This window comes from Accipiter gentilis, chromosome 20 (assembly GCF_929443795.1).
Source record: "Accipiter gentilis chromosome 20, bAccGen1.1, whole genome shotgun sequence".
In the NCBI taxonomy this organism is placed as follows: Eukaryota; Metazoa; Chordata; class Aves; order Accipitriformes; family Accipitridae; genus Astur; species Astur gentilis.
The window spans coordinates 12,850,240-12,875,284 of NC_064899.1; the positions used below are offsets into that span (position 1 = coordinate 12,850,240).

Sequence of the window (25,045 nt, forward strand, 5' to 3'; positions counted from 1 at the left end):
TTTCCCCCTACTATTATCTTGGAGCTAGCTATCCACTCAAGCCCTCCTACCACACAGCTGAAACATAATATAGTAATTTCCTACACAGCTGCATGCTCAGTGGTGTTACAGAAAGGCAGCTACCATAACTATTACTTCCATTGTTTTCCACTAGGAAGAATAAGAATCACTTGGCTCATCAGGATTCACAAGCACTTCCAGACAGTACAAGCACTAGTTCTATACTGGCAGCACCTCCTGCAATAAAAGCAGATTCTGTCAATTTAATCCCACTTTCACTATGGTTTGATGACACTGGGTCTGCTGACAATATTCAGTCAAATTCTTTACATCCTTCAACTGCTGTACACCTCTGCCCTAATCTGCTAAAATGGAGGGATATATTGCCCCCTCTGCTATCCTACAAAATTAAGAGGATCCTGCTGAACTAATCCCAGATTTAAAACAAACAAAACCCCACCAAGCCCTGCAAATGCATTTATCCATTGCTCTTCATCTCCTCAAAGAACTTACAAGTTACAGGCTTTGTTGATTCTCCATTTATTTTGAGAAATATAAAATAGGAAAACTAGTTTACAGTTCTGGCACAAAAATGATGAAACAATAAGCACAAAGTTTCTTTTTACAAATAATGCTATATATTTTTACCATTTAAAAGTGCCTAGAGTTTTTCACAGCAAATAAAGTTTATTTACCTTTATCTTTTTTCTTAGTAAAATATTAAATCTATTTAAATTGCACATGAACACCTTGGTGAAGTAAACTGTATGTGAAGTTACAATAAATCTGTATTTAAAGCAGACAGTCATTAGAAACTACATGGAATGGAAAAGACTATCAAAGCCTAAATTGAATCTTAAAGACTGACCAAGAAAACAAGAGACAAGACACTGACTGATATGGCACAAGTGATTGAATTATTGACATTTTGACAAAAAGTAATAAAGCCTATTTGAAGTTCTTCACAGATCTAAGACACTGCTAAAACTTTTCAATGCAGAGATTTTGTAACATTTAAACTGGCAAAATAGTTTTTTTGGCTGCTAAACATTTTTCCACAAGATTACAAGGCATCTCCTTCACTTAATATTGGACCTCAAAAGGAGTACATTGATAGATAAAGAATGTGCATAAGAAAACAAAATTTACACCTAAGGTTGCTGTAGCTGACAATTTACTATGTTTTGACAATAAAACAGTTGAGAACTTTATCAGTTAAAATTAACTGCCTTAACTTGCAACAGCAGAAACTAGGACATTTAAGAAGATTATTCTTTACTTGTTCCTTCAAAAACCTTGCCTTGTTCCCATTTCCACAATTGTTGAGGGGTTCAACCTACAGTTTTACTGTCAATACAACCACTTACACTAGGCAAAATTAGGTGTGAACTGACGTCTCTATAGATCAGTGCCATAATTTTCACCCTGTGTTCTTATTCCTCCTTCACAGACACTTGCGCTGAATTGTATCAGTCATTATTTGGAGGACTCTTCAGTCAAGAAAGAGTCATTAGTGATCCAAGATGTCCAACCTGAAATATTGTAAAGAGGCCCAGCTGCCATAGTGTCTTGTGTGTGCTCTGACCTTCTGGATTATGTTTCTTAAATGCAAACCATTTAACATTCCAAGCTGAAGATCCAAAAATTCAAGTATCCAAAGTCTTACTGGTTTTAAGTCCTGACCTTCAAGCTTGTGTTGATGTCAAGCCATTTACATAAGCATTTCTTTCAAACTACAAGCACAACCGATTCACCCGTTTTGGTATCTTTTGCAGGTGGTCAAAGCAGTATTTCATTTGCATCAAAGTAAGAATTAACATAGATAATAGGGTCCAAATAGCATTGTTATGTTGCTTTAAAAAATACAGCAATGTTGACAATGGATATACGATGAATGCTCCATTATGTCATTCACATTAAGCAGCACAGGAAACACATATGCACACTAGATTTCTTTGCACTGAAGCCCAGCTGTTTAAAAATGCAGGAATACACTCTATTCTCAAAATTTGTATTATATTATAGGCATGCACAACTTCACATTTCTAAACAAATCAGGAGGCGGGACCTAAAACATAGGCTTTGTGAAGAATTCAACAGTGCCTCAACATTTGCAATCTAATGAAAGTCTAACCACTTAAAACGAGAGTGTCAATGTGACCCTCCCCCCAAAATATGTTTGTAAACCAGGTATTAAAGCAAGTTTAGTCGATGTGAAGAAAACTTGAAAAGTGACCAACTGAATTCAGAGAGGGAAAATAAACAGCCTCAATAAATTAAATTTTAAAGGTTTTCTAGTTAACCACCTATTATTTTTCATCTGGGTTTAATTGAATACCTCTTCTTAAATAGATGTAGAGACTATCTTAACAAAAGCAATCAATTTTTCCTATTTTGTTGTTAAATACTACTTTCAAGGAAGTCAAAGTGCCCAGTTTTACAAGTAATTTTAGATTCAGAGTCCTGACTGAAAATGGAAAATATGACATTGAAAACATATCACTGCTAACATATACAAAATATGCAGCTTTTGAAAAAAAAGCTCACAAGGCACTTGCTATAGTGGTCCATTAAATAAACAGTATATATAGTGCACCCTTAAAACATCATTGTTATGCATCAAGCTTTTTCAGTGTTAAGATTTATTAGAAACAATCACTGGGTATTCTGAAGCAGTTATTGAGCAGCCTTGTTTCATATAATGTAAATGAAACAAATTAGAAGTGGGGCACAGAAGGAGAGTATTTTAAATAATTTCTTGTCATGTGAAATTTTTTCCATATAGTGATACAATTAAGTGTGGAATGCCATTCTGACACACACCAGTCCCCCTCCCGACCCCTCTGCCCCAAAAAGCTACATTCCTGCTACTGGAAGAGCCTGGCATTTTCATTACAATTGATTCTATCAACTACTGGTTTGGCTCATCATTTGCAGCTTTGAAAAATAATGTGCATAACAGTAGCATTAAGCTACTTTCCTTTCCAGAGCAAAAACTGGCAGATAAGGAAAAGTAAGTATCTGTAAAAATTGTACATTATTTCAATGGCTTAAAATGCTGAAAGTCATAAATCAACACACTTGATACTGGTTTGATTTTTTTGTGCACAACATTCTTCAAAGGCCAGAAGAGCTACAGACGCGACCTCCTAGCATTTCTCTGTGGGAATGGGTTCTTCATCTCCCTTTAGAAAGTACGTATATATTAAACCATACTTTTTAATTACTCCCAAACTGAGAAAGCTTGGATCGTACAAATGTATCTGCCATCTTAAGGTTTCCACAGTTGCATGTTGGACAGAATAAGGAAAGCTGTCATTGACAGAAGATCTGTAGATTGGCCAAAGGAAAAGTTAACATTCTAAATTAAAAACAGTCCCAAAACGTTAGCAAAAGGTACCAACTTATTTGGGGGACTTCAATCTACTTCAGCCCAGTCTGTCACGGTACTTATTTTGTCCATAAGCACCAAAGTGAGAAAACTTAAGCATTTGTCCAGAATTACCACACATAGGCCATTCTCAAATTCTACTCTGCAGGTCACTTACAAGTTCCCCAAATTCTCTCCAACTCAAATCATCAAAAAAAAAAATTCTAATCCTCATTCTGACTTTTGCATAGTTTGGCATTTTCTGGAGTTGTACTTTTGTTTTCTTTCATAGCTTTTAAGGGGACTCATCGGTCACATAGCAAGTACTTCCAGTCTAAATCCTTCAGGAGAAAAACTGAGTCCCACTTAAGCAGCAAGCTGTCCAGGACTGTTTGACATTCTTCTTTCAATTCAAAGTAAAGATTACTCAGTTTTATCTGCACTTTCAGATTTTTCCCTTTGCATCATGCAGCGACGAACTATGCTGTCAAAACTTCCTAGGTAAAATAGGCCAACGATGCGAAAAATGCCCATGCAAACAACCTGGAAACAGAGAGAAACATCTTTCAATTCATTTAAGATCCCAGATTGCAGCATATTATTTACTCGTGAAATTAAAAAGTTCCAGGCAGGTTTGTTATATAACCTCAAGAAAACAAACTCGTGAAAACAATCGTAACTATGTAACAGTTCAGGACTGAGTATCAGGTAGTAATCTTAGTTTTCCTGCCAACTTGCTGCTCCAGCTTGAAAATACTACTTCAGTTTCCTAAACCCAAGTCTCCACAGTATTAAGAGCCATTTGATGAAAAAATAATCAATGTTTGCATAATGTTCTATAATTTAAAGTCTTTTAAACTATAAGGAATTGCGACTACGGGGCCTTCCCAAATCTTACCTGCTGAAGACCTTCAGTAATAGAAGTGACTGGTGACATTCCACTTGTCAATATTGATAGCATGTAACCATCTGATCCAACTGAGCTGTTAAAGTTCCCTTGCTGGATGGAAGGAAGACAGAGATTAAGAAAAGCAAAGTAGTAATTTATCCCGTTGTGGCAAATCACGATGTGTATTTTTTCAACAGCTATTCTTGATGAACATAGCTGACTGATGTCACGAACAGCGAATATTTTTATGTAAAAAAATATTAACACAGTTAAGAATAAAAATAGTAAAAAATACTTTCTGCTATACAGCAACATTCCAAAAGGCATTCACTTAAAAATGGACAGCGAGGTAGTACTTGCTTTTAAAAACTCACCACTCCAAAACCAGACAATTTTATGTGCTGTATTTGTGAAAATATTGTAAAAACTTCACAACTGAACACTTGCTGTAGATGTAAATCATATTGAAGATCAAGAGTATTTGGAACTGAAAAATAATTACAGATTCTAGGATTCAATTGCTGTGCTTTATGAACATGAAATTTCATGTTTGTTTCCATTCTGAGGTGCTTTATGAAGCATGCAAGCATTCTACAGCACAAAACATTAAAAAAATTCCTCAGAAAGGCAATACACTTTTAACCACTAAGAGCAGCATTTTATGTATTTTAAATCACTCATAAATCACATACAACATTAAAAGACAAAAAGGCTAGACTGCCTTCATTTATTGTAAAATTATTTTTATATGAACTCATCTTCAAGAAAAATAAGGTAGTCCAACAAGCTTTTGTGGTTAGACAAATGGTATTTGATACATAAAAAGTCAATAAAGTTTAGTGCTTTAAAGTCAGTCATAATCCCTCTTTGAGACACTGCATCATAGTGATGCATCATTTTGTTCTATCTAATGTACAACTTCAGATGCTTTTTAGTTCTAAGAGATTGTATAAAATCATTTGTGGGCACAGTGGCAAAAGAATAATAAAGAAAATTCTTCCTGTTCAAACTAACCAGCAAAGAGCACTGTTTCGTGTAAACTGATTTTGCATTTAGCTTAGCTGTTGTTTTACACTCTTAAACAAGTATTACATGTGATCTTAAGTCCCTCTAACAAAGAACATACTTTAAAAAGATAATTTACTTACTACAGCATCTTTGACTATAACTCTGGCGACTTGTTCTGCTTGGCAAACAGATGAGGTTTCAGAAATTAGCTTCGTCTCTAAGGGCTTTAGTAGAAAAACACCAATATAAGTTTGACTAACACCACACAAGAGAGAAAAATACGAAAGGTCAAATTTTGGGTTTGGGTCTTTTGTCATGGATGGCATCACCATTAGCAAGTGGTATCATACCGTCACCTAAAACATTCACTTAAAGAAAGGTAAAAGCACCTTCATAAATAATAGTTTAATTTTATGAAGGGAAATGCCAGCTTTTCCTTGAGTAGTACTTTTTTTTTTAATAGTTTATTACTAATAAAATATGAAAAAGTGGTTTTTCTCCCCCAAGTACTCTATTTTCACAGTAAAAGCTATCAAAATACTTAAACTAATGTCCCCTCAACACCTGCATTAGTTCATTTATGGGGTTTTTTTTGCCAGAAATGAAGCAAAAGATAGGCCTGAAATATTTTAAGAACCTACAAAACCACTTTTTTTTTTTAATTTTAAATTTCTCAAATTCCACAAACTGGTATCCAACAAAATCCGTCACTACATTTTATCTCTTCGTGTTTTAGAGCATTTTTGCCATTTTACCTCACCAGAAGAAAGCAATTATGGCAAGTTTTTTAGCAGCCACAATTTATTTCACAAAAAAACCCAAACCAAACAAATCTGGTCTGTTACAAAAGCAAACAGCAAAAATATGCTTTAAAGTCTTTAGAAGCATGTTTGGCATTCATGTCCTTTTAATAAATAAAACAATGATGGAGGTAACTGCACAGCAAGCTATTTAAATGCTCAATATGTTAAGATAGATGGTTGTGTTGATGAAGAAAAAACAGCGCTAAATTAGGGAGAAAAAGAGTACTAGGTCACAGGTTGACTTGTTTTAATGGCTAACTCAATTACATTTAATAACAAAATTTAATTGAAGCATTCAAAGCTAGTCAAATACTGGAACTAGTTTAATTCTCAGATTAATACTTTAACAAAGCACTTCTAGGGAAGAGCTGAGCAACTACAGGTTTCTCTCTCATTATCAATCCAAAGTACTACAGAAATTAAAATTTCACAGAAACAGACCCATTTCCAAGTATCTGTAGAATTATGAATCCTGATTTCACTGAAAACTCAGGCTCACTGAAAACTGTGGGGTTTTGGGTGTTGGGTTTTTTTTGTTTGGTTTTTTTTTTTTTACTATGTGTATTTTGGCGGGGGGGGGGGCGGAATCAGTGTCTTTGCCAGCAGAAATCACATACAAACACCTTTTACATGCTTTCCTACGGTGATATCGCTTATGTCATCAGATATCCATCTCATAACCCTTATGCACTTTTGAGCTTACTGGCCAGTATCAACCAAATCTGAAAGAGATATAGGGATGTCCACAGTAATTAAAATACTGTAAGTTTGGGAAAAAAATTAGCAACTGGTCCAGAGCTACAGCTGAAGTTAATGACATGTTGAGAAAAAGGCAGGCAGAAATCAGCCATTAAATACTTGATCTGGCTATCAGCCAACCAAAGCACAGTTGTAATTTGTAAAGCAGTTACTCAAAGAAAAAAAAAAAAAAAAAAAAAAAAAGATTAAACACAGGAAAGCTGTATCCTAGTTCCTGACATTTTCTTTTACTATATTCAATGATTACAGAGAAAAATAGCAAAGTCCTAACGAGATGCAAACTACAGAGACAGATGTTCTAAACTAAGTAGTATTGAATAAATGCAAGAATAATAAATGAGTATCTGAACTGTCAGAGCAATGCAATATTGCAGAGATTTAAGGTACACTATCACGATAGGAGCAAGTCACCCGAAGACTTCATTTATGCTAAAACAAAGCTTAAGTCTTTGCTTAAAAGACAACTTTTTGACAAAGATAAATATCACACATCTCTTTTAAAGATATCAAGAAATTATGAAGTAAGAATTGCATTATACAATCCCTACTGATTCCTATACAAAGGGTGAAAGACAAAAATGGAATTCAACCTCAACTTCCCATTATACATGATGGGGTATCTTGAAAAGGCTGATCTCCTTTGATATCAGGTTTCTAGTTCACAGTACGCAAATAAAAAATAAGACACTTTTTTTCTGGTTACCTGATACTTCAGTCTGAACGCGGGGCCTGAATGTAGTTTTTGGAATTATACTTCATGTGTAGGGACATGTCAAATGACAAGAGGCAACTAAATTTTCTGAAGGTTAGGACTTTCACTTTTAAGGTAAGCCAAATGAAAAAGGCCTACTGCTGACATACCCTTCTCAAAAGTGATACTGTCATTTGCACTACAAACACAAGACAAGAGAGTTTCCTTCCTACATTAATACTAGACAACAGCCACTATTGAATTGTGTCATTACGTATATTCATATAGCATGGTTAGTTTGCAGACTTCACTGAAGGAACTGAGGATTATTTGATCTGTCACATCTATCAGAACAACTGCATATTAAAGATGCAAAGTAAGAATATTAATTTTGGCTCATTAAGCTTTGATATCAAAACAAATAGTGGTTTTACAGTTTACCATTCTATAACAATATTTCAACTGTGTACAGAAAGATTCTGCAGTGTTTCAGATATTAAAAGGTAGGTAGTTCTTCCATTTAAAGCCAGAACAATAAGCTACACAAAATTATCCTACAAGCTATTTAACTCTGAGTAGTTAAGTTGATAACATTGAAGAGTTTAGAAGTACTTCTTAAAATTTTAACATGCACTGATTTCAAAAGTACTACAAAAGTGAATGAAATCTGAACTGCACTGCTTACTACAAAGTGAAGCTTTCAAAACATTACAGTATTACTGAAGGACAATTTACCTTTGTTTTACTTTCTTCTGCAAAGCCAGGTGTGTCAGTATCTGGAGGATAAGCCACCGTTACGTAGACATTATAAGGTTTTACCTGTATTTTACAAAAGTAAGTGTTATCTTAATACTGACAGCCTTTACATGTCACTCTAACTTCATTAATTTCTCTTGTACTGAATAAATACAGCAAGCATAAATTTAAACTGCTTCTAGGGTTAAGCCACCCTCATATTCAGCACTTGCAAGACTCGAGCTTTGTCAAATGAGAAAGCAAAACAGCAAAGATTTTAAAAGATAGTTGTGTTGTTTAATAAAAGCATCTAAAACCCTTGCATATGATGTAAATTATTTGATGAATCTAAGTGGTTTTAAGACATTTAGGAGGAATATGAAAGTAGTTTAGCTCTATAATTTTACCAATTTCAAATTTCAAAAAAAAGACTAAACCATTGCCAAGCACTGGTACCCAACATTCATAAACACAAGGCCAAAAAGGCCTTCACTGAGGCTTATTAGCATGCTCATTTGTTGCTGTTTATGTCAACATATTTATAATGCTGGACAAATACAAGAAAAAATGCAACAAAACCATAACATTCAAATTTGAAACCTTTAAGAGGTATACTCAAGTCACAAGGCTTTTCAACCCATGGTATAAACTTGCAAGGGCTCAAAGTCTAAGGAGACAAATAAGTAGAAAACATGAGGAAAAATGGAAGGTCTCATGTCAAGGATTGTGTTTAGTTATGTATTTGTATGTATGTGTCACAGAATTACATCACTTACTGCACTACTATTCAGAAACTACAATGCAAATCTATACTCCAAATACAAATAAAGAAGCTTTTAATGAAAATATTCAGAGAGCTAAGATAAAGCAAAGTGTTCTAAAGCGCTAAGCATTTATTTTATTAAACATTCTATATGGAAAACACTTACTGAAATACCACATCACAGGTCCATGAACGCCCTATTTTTAGTTTTGAATAATTCAGTCTTCACAAAAATATCTATCACCAGTCTGAAGAAAGACCCTGCAGTCACACTGTTCTATTTGGCAGGCCAGAAGTGATTAGAGGCAATTTTACCTCACATTCTTATCCTGATCAAGGCATACAACTAAATGGAACAGAACATGGTAACAACAGGGACTAGGCAAGGGTCTAGAACCAAACACAGACACTTAATATATAAACAGGTAACAACTAAAACATACATTCTTGACAGAAGAGTAAGGGAAGTAATTTTCAAATCAATTTTACCTGTCTTACTACAATGTACTTACCAACCTCATTCTATTGAATAACGAAAACAGTGTTTTTTTGGTTTTTAGTTTTGACTTAAGCATAAACTTAGATCATTGCACTTTAAAAAGCTCATATATACCAAAATTTAGAAGGGTGAACCACTGTCAACACAGGTGTTTTTTTTGTGGACAATTCTCAAATTCTAGCTTGCAAGTTTTACTGTTTCATATGGTTCACATACCACTTACCATGGCCTCACAAACAAGTTGGGAATCAGTGGCCTGCCCCTCATGCATCCATGGGATCTTCAATATCATTCTCCACTTAGAGCCTTGAAAAAGACTTTTACTCAAAAGACTTAAAATCCAAGTCCTTTTAGTTAAAATAAATTATTTTTAAAATGTCTGCACATGTGGTCATCTTCAGTTCTAGGAACAGATTCAATCTATTCCCTCTTACGCGATTGAAATCAGCTTAGTTTCTACAACCCCATGCAGAGCAATAGGATTGTACTACTGCCAAAAAAAAGGGCCAACATAGCACACATATCAGCAATGCTGCACAAGACAAAAAGAGAACTATTTAAATGAAAATGTGCTGTGCTGCTAGTTAAAAGTATTTTTGTTTACAATCAAAAATACTTAAATTATTGCACACATACCTCCATTTGCAGGGCTTCAGCCAACCCTCGAAGAGCAAACTTTGTTGGAGAATAAGCTGTATAACCAAATAGGCCTAATTGCCCAGCCTGAGATGATACAAACACAATCCTTCCCATTCTTCGTTCCTTCATGGTAGCGATTACTGCTCGACTCGGGTAAACACTACCCAGATAATTGACTGCCATTAATCTCTGCACAAACGATATTAATATGGTATTTGAGCCACAGATTCGAAATCCTTCAGCTGTTTGGCATTATTTAGCAAAAACCCCTATTTCAGTCTGCTTTAACAATGAAGTTCACTAGATTTGTAGTTCTATCAGCTGGCAAAAGAAACAATTGTTCTCTATTCTACAGCTTCATAAACGGTTTTATAGCTAAAAATCTCACTTCAAGCCAAAAGAAATCCAGTCTATCTGCAAGTCTTAATAGCATCCAGGATACTGATAATACTGTGAATCATATGGCCTTCAAGGAAAAAAGAATATTTGAGGGAAAAATCTAACCTAAATAGTGTCCAGGAAGCAATCCATTTACACATGATGTATGAAAACATACTGAAATGAAAGTTTAAAGAGCTTTCTAAAACAGGAAACAGGAAAAATTTTATGGTTTTATGCATTTCAGAGATTTTAATCTTTGGCAGGATAAGGGGAAGTCTTTAATTTCACTCTCTAGACAACCTAAAACATAACTGAGAGCCCACAGAAGCAATAGAAGGGATGATTCAAATTTATTATAAAATTATGCCTATTATTTTCAGATGATTCAATGTTATCTGTAGATGACTGGGGGCCTGAGAACTGTGAGCATAAAGTAACCAAAATACAGGGGTTTGGTGGTGGGGTTTTTTGGTCTTTTCATCAGAGCAGCAGCTTTTCAAGCTACAAACAATTTGGGCACCTCAGAGGTGAACACTGATAACAGCCAAACTTTTCTTAAACGGGTTAAAAATGTATTAAAAAAAATGTCTTCACCAGAATAAAAATGAGACCATGTGAAATTCAGTGCCTTTCAAAGTGCATTAAACTATAAAAATACATGCCAGGCTTTTTTGCCATCTTGAGGACTCCTTTCCAGAGGGAGCATTCACTGTTCTGATCCATCAATGGATTGATAGTTAGCTGAGAAATCAGAGGCAATCGTCACAAATCTAAAGATACATTCTAATTCTGACAGCTACCACAAATCAAGTGTATCACTATTAATACAAAGTCTGCAAAGACATACAAATGCAGTGTTAGAACAGTTAAGTAAGAAATCATCATATAATAAAATAAAAAAGTATGCTCACTCACTTCAAAAGAATTTACTTCAATATCCTCAAATTTTCCTGTAACTGATGTTCCTGCACAGTTTACAAGCATGTCAACTGGCCCCAGCTTCTCCTGAGCCTGGAAGAAGAGATAGAGGTTAAGCCGTTCTTTAGCAGGAAAAAACCCCTTCCTATAGCACAGTATCATTATAAGAAACTATTTCCATTAGAAATACATCACACACCAATAAGCTTCTTAAGATACATAGGGAAATTGGTTACTTCCTCACCTGTTTTAGAACATTCTCCACCTGTTCGTAGTCTTTAGATACATCAACAGAAATACATAGTACAACCTAGAAAAGGGAAGTGAAAGAACATTTTTACAACACAGTAAGTCCAGTAACTGTTGACCCCAAGCCTTTCAAAATGAAACAAAACCCAATGGCATATCTTTTCCAGAAAAAGAAGTAGTCTTTTTGACAGTACAGTTTGCACTTCTCCCACACTGGAGAAAGCAATCCCTGCCCCCTCCGAGCTCCTCCTCCTCACACACCCTTTCTAGTATAATAAAGATTATATTAAGAACGAATAAGCACTTCAGGATCTTCAAAGCAGCTACTCGTGTGCAAAGTATAATTTCTAATTTGTTATTTACATAAAGTGTAGTAAAAACTATTCTAAGGCAGTCAAAATTCCACAGTGCTACATTTAACTTTCATCAGCACTAAACACAAGTCGAACCATTTGTGTGGCTTAGGCTCATCTTTAAGAAAAAACATTTTGTTTCCATAATCATAGAAAGGCAGAGTGTTGCTCTGAAACTGCAGCATCAGCACAGCAAAGAAACTTTTCCAAAATTTATAAAGCAAGTGTTAAAACCCTGCTAACTTTAGTACTGGCAATGCATGCTACCCACCTTTTTCATGTTTTGTTGGGTTTTTTTGTTGTTTTTTTTAAAGAATAGTAGTAAACTTAGTTGGATACTATTTGAGACACATCAAGGACAAAACTAAAATAAAAATTCTCTGAGAAACTGACTAGTTGCACAGTGTCAAATATACCTGAAAAGTGAAATAATATGTATATGTTTACTCCTTGTCCAGAAAACAGAGCATTGGCCCGGGGTGGGGGGCAGGACACGATGACAAAAAACAGGTGACAGCAATACCTAAGTTTTCTTGCAACTGAAAGTTAGGCCCTGTTTTTCTTGGAAGTTACCGATTACTTTCAGCAAGGTGATCTCAGAGTCTACATTTTGAAGCACCTTCAAATCAACTTCTGGCCAAAAGAAGCACTGTCTTTGGGTTACCACTTACAAGCTATAAGATTGCTACAAACTCCAGCTTGGCCAGGTATTGACAAATAAGCTACCCTCTCTGCTGAGCAATCAGCAGAGCTTCAGGGCAATTCATCATCTTGAAAGCAAAAGCAATCTCTTATCTCAATAAAAGGAGGGACTCCTGTATTCTTGTTGCAACTTCTATCCTTTCTGTTACCTTGGTCAATTCATTTAAACTCAGTTTGAGGGGAAAACAAAGTCATCACCAGTTTGTAACAAGTATCATCATGACCACTTGTCATAGAGCATGTGGACACACACACACAAAAAAAAAAAAAGGCTTACCACAGTGTAACTAACCTCTTTGGCAGCTAGTCATTTGTCAGTTCTGCCTCTGGTCAGACTGCAACACTTCTTAGCTGCATAAACAGAATCTGCCTGCCATTCCTGTACAGCAGGTTGGCTATTCCTGCCTCCCAGCACTGTGTGTAGTTGGACATCAGAGTAAACTTGTGGTGGGTCTGCATGCCCTTAGGGCATTTATTGTATTTTGGAAATATTTATCTTTTACATAAGTTTAACAACCAAATAGCAGTTGAATAAAAAGGACATTGATTTATTATCAAGATGTCTTTGCAAGGTCAGTGAGGACGTTAAAAAAAAACAATCACAGTTCTGTATCAAAATTTGAGCAGTTGTTTAATATATCAGATTGCATAGATTAGTTATACATGCTGTGAACAACACTCAGGAACTACCATAGCTTTTATTGACTACTATCACATCATACAATTCACCTCTGCTTCTATTATCATATGTTCTTTCTCCTGCTACAATATACCGATTACCTTCACTCCAAAGCATGCACCATAGATCCACGTCTAGGACACAGAATATGCTGCCAGAAATAGTCTAGTATCGCCAGCCCTCTTCCTCACATCTTGTTCTAAATATCGTGTGGTGTTGGATCATTAATAAAGCTTTTACAATAAAAGATCAATTCAGTTCCCAGCACAGTAACTGGGAATATTCTATATTAGGAAAGGGATTTAAAAAAAATTATATATTGCAAAGAAACCTCTAAGGGCAAGGATTTTGTTCCATTGCACACCTATACCCATAAAAGCTGCACTGTCAGCACTCCAAATAAATTGCATGTAAACATCGAACACTAAAATGCATGTACGCAACCTGGTTTCATGTATGTATCCAAGAGCTGAACAGTTACAGTATATGCTCACATAAAAAGTAATCTTTTCAGAGGATCTTCACCTCTTAGCTCTAAACATAACAGTCTCTGTGTGCATGACCCATATCAGACAACATCCTTCTCTACACTCTTTCAGCAATCCTTTTGTACTGCTTCTCTCACTTCAGCTATCCTCACTTCCCGGGTTCTGATCTGCTATTCCAGTGCGAGCTCTGCCCCAGACTCCTGCTTTTTCCAGTTTTGTTCTTTGCATTTAGATCAGGCAGGCTTCCCTGTGACCTCGTCTACAACCCAATAACAGCTACCAAAGAGCCAGCCTACCTATGACTCCCACTGCCTATGCTTAACCTGGCTGCAAGTCTAAAGCTGCTTCTGCAAAAACAGTCCTGTTCAGTCCACACTGGAGCTTGCTCAACCCTGAGGGTACTTTCAGAGATTTTAACTGAAACACTTACAAACACGCACCAAGTAACAGTCTTTTTAAAAGTCTGCATCTATCAAGCTTGGACAGATTTTAAAAAGAACATCCTGACACAGTGTTTGACAAGAGATTAACTTTAATGCTAAGTATGGGAAACTACTAGAGCAGCTACAAGAACATAGTTATCAGGATTTTTTTTTAAATGGGCGAAATATAGTTTCTTCTCACCTCAAATGGCTTAGTTTTTCAACTAAAGTTGATCTGAGTAAGGCAGCATGTGCAGGGAAAAAAAAATCAGATTGAGCCATTTGACAAAAATACAAGGAAGCGGAAGACAATCTCATAGAGGTATTAAGAAAATTTTGTATCAGCTAGTGCTAACATTATTGCCTTTACATATTTGGCTTTTTCTGTTGCTTCTTTTCAACAGAATATCCGATTTATCAATTCAAATCCCTTTTCATAGACAAATAAATTGCTTTTATTTATAATCATGAAAGTAACAAAAAAGTTCTTGAACACAAGAAAGAAGTCAAAGATTTTAACAGTCTCAATCTTATTTCCCCTCTCCCCTTATTAGTGCTGCAAAAATATAATTTTAGCATTTCATGTTGAAGTTGCATATTTTGAATATAGCAAGCTTACCTATTTTAAGCTAGTAGCTCTGCAAGCTCTAAAATGGTGCCTTTATGCACGAGTGCACTATCTATTCACCAAAGCAGCTTCAGTGTTTAGAAGTCTCAGAACTTCACAAATTTAATTTGTCTATGTGTTACAGTACTTTGCCAGGATAAGGAATACAAGTATGATGTAGTGAACTAAACCTGGAAACAAGTATCTAAATTTCTTTGCCAAGACAATCGCTGTATTTATGAACTGCAAAAAGCAAGATATTTGAAAAAAAATTGGTTCTTCAAGAATACAAACGCTTATCGAGTGACAGTAAATTGCAGCTATCCAAAAAAGCATACTACACCTACAGCTGAAGACATCAATCTTTTCCTCTAAGAAAAGCAGGCTAATGCACTAGCTAGGCAACATCAAACGTAGCAGAGTGCAGAACATCTCATGTAAGCAGACTGGTATTTTTGCATTCAAATACTGAGTCCTCACTCATTTTTGTCAAACAGCTTTGTTTTAAAGACAGGACTACTGAACTACGTTGTAGTGACTATCTTAAACAAAACACACAACAGCCACTGTTGGCAGTGATCTTACCTGCTTGTCATTAACACAGTATTTTTCTATTTCCTTCTTTGTCTGCAACAGCTTGATCTGAAATGGATACAAGAACAGCTAAAGCATTGCAGTTCTGAGAGCAGCATTAGTGTTCAGTATTTCAGTAAGGCTTAAAAAACATTCCCTAACCCCCCAAAGTTATCCTCAACTTGTTACAGCACTTTACTATTGCTATTTTACAGATTTATCAATATATGCTGAAAACATGAAATCCATCAAGCTACAGAACTTGCTTATCTGTTTTTGACTTCATCTTCTGAAGCCAGTAACGACTTCTGTAATAGATTTAATGCTTTTGTTTCCTACAACTACACAGAGCACCTAAGGCTGTAGGTATTAATTTTTCTCCTGGATTTTGGGTTTACTTTGTATTTATGTAACACTACATAAACTATTCTGAAGAACAATCACCATCATGGAATTATAAAAATAAAACTAAAATTTGGTAAATTCAAATTGTCGTACTCCTTTGAAGAAAACTTATGTTAATTTTGGCTGCATTCAAGATTATGCAAAGTCAGTTCTCAAGTGTAAGTAAATTATCAAAGACAGCTGAGACTGAGGCCCCCCAAAGAGGTTAAGTGCTTTTATTTCCTGAATAATTAGGGTTTTTCTCTACAAATAACAACCCATTATGAAAACAGAGCCATTCCAATGACATTCGGAATACCTCTTAGTTAAAAAAACAAAACCCTTTTTCTTCTAAAGCTGTCTTGATGAACAGTTTTTCACTAGTAAAAAGTATCATGTAATGCTAATTAGACACCAAAATATTCTGTGAAAGTTAAGAATTGTCTTTAATCCCCCAGTTGTCACTTACTGTAAGGAAATTCTACAGTTTTAAAGAATATAGGGTGTTTCCTGCTTTTGTCCTCTACCAGATCTAGACAGTGAAATAATGAATGCCATTAACAGAAGTGATAGCCCTGGCAGTTTTAAGGCAAGCTCATCACAAATTCCACACTGGGCTACACTCCTTAAAAAGGCAGCCACCTCTGCTATTCACATGCATTAATTTGAAATACTTAGGATCCCCTTAAAATATACACTGAAGAAAGTATGAATAATTATCAATTCCAAAATTATTCCCCGCCTATACAGATTTGGTGAATAGAGTTTAGCCAGTAAAAACACACATACACTTACCTCATCCCTTGCAATCAGTGTTATGAAAGCACCTTGTTTATAACATTCAATAGCAATACATTTTCCAATTCCACTGGAGCCTCCAGTTACCTGAAAGTTATTTGAAAATGGGAGTGTTAGTTCACTGTTCTCATCCCTTCTCCCATATGATGAGTCACATCAAATGAAAATTCTAAAAATATACCGAGATTAAAATATCACCCAATTAGGTATGAATACAGAATAAACACTAAAGTTAGTTTACTTACTGAGCATGAATGAAAAATAAGATCTGAATAGATCGATGAGCATTTGTTTCTATCCCAAACCCAATTTTACCTCAGTGGTATTTTTTTTTTTCTCATTTCTTACGTCAGGCACACTTAGACCCACTCCCACATGGGCTCTCTCACATGCTTTTGACTAAGTTCTGTATGTTATTTCTAAAAGCAGTAGTTACAAATTTGAAATCACTATTAATGTTAGCCATAATAATACAATGATATACCACCCTTCCATACCTGATCACAGCAGTAATTATTTGTAAAATTAACAATTGTAGATTGCCTGCTGAAAATACCATGTAAAAATAATAAGAAAAGGTATTTTCTGTTTAAAAAAAATAATCCATTAATTCAACAGTTGGCCCTCTGTAGAGAATTTCTCAGTCCCCAAGTCTGGACTTTTAACTGTCCATGCCACACTGCAATTCCAGTTTTGTGGGGATGCCCGCACCTAAACTTCCATTACCTTTTCTTCTTCCTCTAAACTGTAACACTGAATAGTCTTACACGCAAAGAGGAAATTAATAGTTCGTCTATAGACTAACACAGGGTGATGACTACAGTCCTACACCATACGTTGCAGGAGGATACACTGCCAAATGATACCAATATACAGGTTAAAGTCACCTTAACACCTCTCTCACCACCCTCCATAAACCTACTTATGAACTCCATGTGGAACAAGATGCAGACAACAATCCTGACCTCTCTTTTTGACTAAAATAAAAATGTCTGCCTGTCTGACACTGCCTTTAGATGACTTGTTCCTTTAAGCCCAGTCTCAGTCTGCATTTGACTTTAGTCCTTAAACAAACACTGGTATCTTCCTTATAAACCCAAATTATTTGAATTTTCTTCTAATGGCATATTAAGAGGCTATACTTGAGAAATATTGGAACAAAAGGCCTAGAAGTAGTTATTGTAAAAAAATTCTGTTGAGGAAATGAGTTCTGAAATACAGATTTCCTAGTACTTGGAAAAAGAAGTGACTCGGATTGCTCTAGAAAATTGTAATTTTTTGTTCTTTATCAAAACCTTTCCACAGGCGTCAGAGAAAGTAAGGTATCGCCTCCATCTTAAGTATGAGAAAATGGAGGCATTGAGCTAATTAGTGGAAGAGCAAAGATCCCCAATCTCTAACTACACATCCTATCAGAAACCTTGTGTTGTCTCCTCATCTGCCAGTAACTCAGTTTTGTTTTTAGAGATGCATTATCCTTAAAATTGTTTTGGAGGCAGTAAAGTCAGAAGAGTCAGAAGTACATTCCCACAAGTCACTAAATTCTTCTTTCATATGAGTATTTTATCACTAACCTTCAAAAATAGCTTAGCGTAAATCAAATAATCCCAGCAAACAAAGATTTACAAGGTGGCCCACGGTTTCTGACTGGTTTGTGTGTAGTCACAAATGTGCCAAGAATGGGTGTGATATTCACAAAGACTGATTTCAGCTCTTTAGGCTTCCTCTAATTGTTAGAGATAGGTGCTTCAAACTAGCTTCTAACTCTCTCTCTCTCCAAGATTAGCTTCACAGTACACTAATCTCTGAGGACGACTCCAAGACCCATGTCCTGTTCCAGAAATGTGAAGCCTGGTCTGTAACATTCTGAAACAAGAATGTCTGCTTTCAAAGTAAATGAAGTTTGTAAGAGTGTGAGTGTTAGTTAATGATTCAGGACTTCAGCAGAAGGTCAGAATTGATTTAATGCTTCACAATGGAAAGAAGTTAAGAATGTTAGTGTATTCGCAGAATAGCTTACAAGATTTCAATACATCTCTGAAAAGATTAAAAGGCTCAGTTTGATACATTAAGGCAGACCTCAGTTCCACAGCACTTGTGAGCTGCTTCTACAGATTTTCAATGGCAGCAGGTACACCAGCACGTGAACTAATCAATGTGCATGGAAGACTACTCCAATTCCAATTTTTGGCATAGCACCAAGAGACAGCCAATTACTACCTGCACGAACTGCTGAGTATCATTAACAGGTCAACAACACCAGTGCTTGAGAAATTCTTTGAAGGTGATGATACTGGCACCAAGCCCCTGGCTTGCCAGGCAACACTAATATTCAGAAAAAGAAGGTCTAAGTCATGCAAGAAATGGAAAAAGGAAGTTTTTATTCACAGTCACACCCAAGAACACTGGATAGGGTTCATGTCAGACAGGTCAATGACAAAAGGCAATATCCATTAGCTGGGAACTTTATCATTTAGGTGGGAGGCTGTTACCTGTATGTGGGAGGTTGTTACTAGTATTCACATCTTTCAGGAACATTCACCATGAATGCTAATGTAACAGGGGAAAAAAAAACCCAAACCCCACCCTAACACCAGTGAAAACTTTGCTTTGTGCTTCAATGAAGTTAGCCTAAGCAAATCTATGAAGTCTGTTAGGTAGGCAAGTTGCTAACATAGATGCTCAGAATTAAAGGAAGGGCACACATCTACTCCATTGAACAAGACATTATTACAGTTACCTACCTTTGTGGCCAATAGTTCTACAGTGCTACTGCCTTTCATTAGTTCCAGACATTTGAATTGACACTGATCCCATTTTTGAATTTCACTGTAACCCAGCCTCAGAGGAGTTAGCAAAAATAAAAATCTGGTCACAGCAACTCAAAACACAGACTAAATTCTTGACAGGGAGAGACAATTAAATCCTAGTATTAATGCAGATGTTCAGGATGCAGTACTACCAGGCCTTGAGCAGTGTTGTTGAGCTGTTTCTGTGTTTGAGAATAACAGGTACCAAATTAGCTATTCCAAAAAGAGTCTGGCTCCAACTTCTGGAGCTATGATCCTTGATAACTGTCACATCCCAAAGTTGGAGTGACTCAGGTTTGTGGATTTCCTTTGCCAGAATTAAGATGAAACAACACCAGGGGAGTTCAAACAACAATCAACATTTATTCAACCTAGCTAACCTTGCCCAAGTACAAGTGAACTTATCAATACAAACCTTGCATCATGTCATTAAGCTGCTGTTTGAAAAGAAAAGGGAGGTGTAAAAAGAAGCAGAAAAAGGAACATGAAACTGTGTCAGAAGGAGAGCCCTCCCATTGAGTCACAAGGTTCAGAGCAGGCCCCCTTCTCAAAAAGGAGCTCAGGCGTGGCTGGATCCATTCCTAGTCTCAGACTTGGTCAACAGTTTATGTTTAAAAGGATGAGGCATAAGGACTGTGGAAAAGAGAGGAGAAAAAGAGAGAGAAAGAAAGAAAAAGAAAGAGAGAAGAAAAGGGTTTCACCAGTCCTGGGTCCAGCATTGGTCCAGCCAGCAGAGAGACCCAGTTCCAGAGGGCACGCACTGAGAACTCGTTCTCCCTTCTTTTATAGCATATTAGTTGATGGTCTTGAGATGCGCAGTTCACATTCCTGGGGTTCTCTGGAATTGGTTGGGGAGCTTGGGGGTTCATTGGGGAGTTGCCTCTCTTTCCCTGCTGGCATGACCACTTAAGATAGAAGCACAGTCCCATCCTCCATGAGGCCACCTCCTCCAGGTGCATACGCTGTGCTCCTTCTCATGGTCACTTAAGATAAGGAATTGCGGCTTTGGAGAAGCATAGTCCCACCCTCCGTGCGGCCCTGTCCTCTGGCCACATTGTCCTGTTCACACAACTCCAGTGTTTTTACAGAGGCCATCATCTCCAGCAAAGTTCTTTAACAAATGTTTGAGACATTGACTAATTTATCAGACCGTCACAATAACAGAGTTCAGCTTCTAAGGATCATAGGGTTTATTTCCCCCTTGATAAATGGAATTGTTGGGGTGAGGGTACAGAGACTTGCTGGTTTTGACTTTCAGATTTGAGATACTGGAAATTCGTTTCAATTGATGAGACAGTGCAACTCCAAATTAACAGAACTATCATCAGGAATGATCAAAATCAAGACTTGATTGATATGGTATCTCCAGCAGAGCTTATTAACTTTCACTTGGCACTGGATCCAAGCTGCCTTCATGCTTTTAGACTGCTCTGACAGAAGGTATTTAGTTCCACTGAAACAGAACATCCCTATAATCTGCTCTAAGTGGTTAGCATGCCTGACTCGAGTCAAAATGACCTCTTGTTGAACCACTCTGATGCATCCAAACCACAGATCATATCACTCCCAACACAAGAGCTACAATGCTGCGACACCAAGATAGGCCATGCTTAAAGTTGACTGCAGTTATCAAGTTGGGCTCTGCACAGAAGTGGTGAAACTACTTCTAGACTAGAGACGACCCTTATGCATGTGGATTTGGCATGATCACCCTGAACAATGTCCAAGCAAAAGGCCGTTTTCAATCTGAATGGGAGATAGTCCCAAGCAGAGAACATCTTTACATTTCCTGCCATTGTTAGTCCACAAACTTTGATAAACTGCATTCATATCACTAAGATCTCAGGGGTTTTTTTGCAGAAATTTCAACTTTGTTTTAGAAAGATTAAGGCTGAAACAAGGTGGGGGAAGCTTAGCATTGGTATTTCAGCAAACACAGATTCTGAACATCACTCATGACATTTACAGAAGGCTGCTTTTGCCCTAACAATTTAAGTTTTTGTTGCATTCTGCTCCATCAAGCAAAGTACCTTTGTAGAGAAAAGGAAAAAGAAAGCACGCCTCACCTAACACAGCAAGCGCTTCGTCATGCCAATGACTCTGGGAGAGGACAGAGAGAAAAAACTCACAAGTTTTCTGCTTCAAATTTCTATCCCAAAAGGCAGCCAGAGCCAGTTACTTAGCCATAACTCAAACATCTATTAACCATAACTGTTAGGAGTGAAGTACTTTTTATGAAGGATTAAGAGTGAAAAGAATGCTGACTTAAGTTGAAAATTCATTAACTGGTAAGAGCCTCTGAAGTTGCTCAATGACCTTCCTTCAGAAATGTAACGGACACATTTTCACCATACTTTCAAGAGGCCCCCAGGAACAAGAGTTTCTAGGTAAGACTGACTTTTTCTGTTTCAGCAAAACAATTTATTCACCTTGAAAAATCATATTTACTGTGTAATGGTAATCACTTGCCCTCTTTAGAGGGCTTAACCAGCTAAATACGTAATTTGCAGGTCTTTATTCCTTTATTCTTTCCAGACTGGGTTTAACTAACACCTGACAAAGATTACCAAATATCAATCTACAGTCTTATCTGAATCGAGTCATAAACTAAAAAGAATTTACATATGCAGATTACTTAAACAGATTTTGGTATTTTTCTGTGAGAAGACTTCAGAGAAGTCCTTAGAGAATGTTATGGTCCTTAATATTTATTTTCAGGAAGTCTCTCAGTCATTTCAGTAGCAGAGAACACTTACTCCCAGTATACAATTTAAGAATTCACTTTACATACACAATATGGAAAGCCTCCCTGAACAAAATTCCTGATTTACAGTACCATCATCCAATATTTTTCCTTATGCATTACACTAGAAAATTTGAAATCCAAATGTACAAGCATCCAGTGTTAACAGCATCTACAAATCTAAGAATTAGCGAACTCTGAAACAATTGCTCCACATGTCATTAGTTTGCACGAATACTTTAAAAGCCTAACTCAAGTCAAAGTAAAACATGTAGTTCTGCCACTGGTGACACCAATAAAACTGTTTACCTGCAGATTTTGATTTGTATCATCAAGTTAAATGTATCTACAGCCTTTTGCTCAATCAATATATTAATATAGTTACTTCTCTAGCTGAACTTCTAATTTTATACTACTTTCAGGAACACTGTTTTTGAGACTTCCACTTGTTTCAAATTGAGCTTAAACTGCTCATGTAACTAGCGTCAGTGGTTACAGGGAGGTTTCTCCGACAAGAATATTCTCGTCATTTTCAGTGTTAACTTTTTTAAATGAACCATTCTGATTAGAAGAACCAGGACAGTAGCTTTTAAAGAGTCTAATCACATAAAGAACAGACAAAACTTGGGATAATCATAATGCATATTAAAAAAACAAGCAAAAATTTGGCATAAAATCCATTAAACTTTTTGTTATTTGCTATTCTATTTCTGCATAAAAGTCGCAGAAGGCTCTTAAGTCTGCTTCACCTTTTCTTTTACACAGTATTGAAGGTTCCTAAAATCCTATTGAAGGGTTCCTCCGTAACAAGCATTACTCCTGTGGGAAGAACCATAACCAGGGAACCTTAATGCAAGCTCAAACACACCTCACACAGTATATGATGCTGTAAAGCCAGTTACAGCATCCAAGTAACACCTATTGCATAAAGCAACTAGGGAACACTGTTGCAACTTGGACAGGTCTAAATTATTCTGGGGACAGCTCCGTCCTCCAAAGAGGAGCTCCAAAAATAATAATGAAAACCCCAAAACAAAACAAAAAAGGCACCATACAGAGCTAAAAAAAAATTTAAAAGATTAACTCAGAGTAGCTGTAAATTCACTTGCACCTAAAAGGTCTAACTTCTGGATTATCCCAAACTCCCACTGTAACAAAGGGCATCTGCAAGTGTTACTCGCCCCTTACAAGCAAATTTAAGCAAACTGTAAACTACAGCTTCTCTGCATAGAGCATACTTTAGGGATTTAAAGCAAAGTTTAGAAAGCTAATTCTAGGACCCCAATTCTTTCAACTGCTTAACTCATTTGCTCTCATGCATCCAAATTCACGACTTCGTGATCCACCTCAAAGCACCCGGGTATTGTTCCCCTTCCTCCCCTGCCAAGCTACACACCCATACAACTTCTAATGGTGTACTACTCGTGAACTGTTTCACCAGTATGTTCTTCTGAAGACACGTTTCTAAAAACTTACTTCTACCACCTTGACTGCACAGTCAAAATATTGCTCAGAGACACTGATACCTATGTACTTAAATACGAAAAGTTTCATGAGCGTCATCTACTCGTGAACTGTTTCACCAGTATGTTCTTCTGAAGACGCCTTTCTAAAAACTTCTACCTTCTTGACTGCAGACAGTCAAGATATTGCTCATAGACATCGATACCTACGTACTTAAATACAAAAAGTTTCATGAGTGTCATCTGACCACTTCCTTTGTATTAGTCTTCCCATTTCCTCACACCTGACTTGTTTTTTAGACCAAGGAAACCGTAGATTTTCCCTTTTGTTTATGAGCGCACACACCACTTAAATACCTTGGCAGACGCTGAAAGCAAACAGAACTCAAGGTAACCGGTAGCTTCGAGAGTACAAAAGGAACGTCTCAAAAAGTCAACACTAAGACTGAAGAGGGTTTGCATTTCTGGTGACTCAGAAGATCGCCTTAAGCCAACCGAGAAAGACAGCCGTTGTCAGAGTCAGCAGTACAGGTCATTTCCTTATCACTCGGACTCGTGGCTCCCGTGTTTTGGTAGCTCGGGGTGCCACAGCGAGCCGCCGAGGTTCCTTGCAAACCGGCGGGGCCCCCGAACTCTGAACCTCCCCGGGGCGGGCCTCGGCCACCGGCCCCGCTCCACGCCAGCCTGGGGGGAGCTACCCCCCGCCGCTCCCCTGATCGAGAGGCTTCCTCCACTCCCCCCCCCGTCCCCGGAGCGGGGCCTTCCCCGCGGGCCCCCCCCCCCCCCCCAAGGCCGCCGTACCCCCCTGCCGGGCAGCGGCACCCCCCTCCCCACAGCCCTGCGCGCCCACCCCTGAGGGAGCGGCCTGGCCTCCCTCCCGCCCCGGCCCAACGGACAAAACGGCCGAGGGCGGCTCGCGCGGAAGCCCCCACCCCCGCGGCGGGGCGGGGGAAGGCGCCGAGGCCGAGCGGCGGCGGCGGCGGCCCGCTCCCTCGGCGCCGGGCGGAAAGGGCCGGCGAGGTGGGGGGGAACCCCTGCCTCGCCCAGCGCCTCCCGGGGCGCCTCACTCATTCACTCACCACGACGTGAGCGCCGGGCAGCTTGAGGGGCTTGGGGCTGATGAGCGGCGAGACCATGTAGAGGAGGAGGACGAAGGCCACGATGAAGGCGACCGCCAGGAGCAGCATGGCTCGGGCTGCGCTCGCGGAAGGGTCGCGGCGAGCGGGGGGCGCCGAAGATCGTCAGGCGGCAGCCGCTGCTCCGCTGCGGGGAAGGAGGGGGCGCCGGCCCGCAGCCCGCCGCAGCAGCCGCTCGCCTGC

General features: G+C 37.8%; 1 protein-coding gene across 1 annotated transcript; it reads right to left on the reverse strand.

Annotated features, from left to right (window-relative positions):
• Window positions 1-544: 544 nt before the first annotated feature.
• Window positions 545-25,045, reverse strand: KDSR (3-ketodihydrosphingosine reductase). The gene is made up of 10 exons (XM_049823838.1): window positions 24,806-25,045; window positions 16,708-16,797; window positions 15,541-15,597; window positions 11,700-11,765; window positions 11,453-11,548; window positions 10,154-10,345; window positions 8,256-8,339; window positions 5,408-5,491; window positions 4,269-4,370; window positions 545-3,913 (listed from the first exon to the last, which is right to left on the reverse strand). Exons 1-10 carry the CDS (start codon window positions 24,911-24,913, stop codon window positions 3,794-3,796), a joined length of 999 nt encoding a protein of 332 aa, XP_049679795.1. The 5' UTR covers window positions 24,914-25,045; the 3' UTR covers window positions 545-3,793.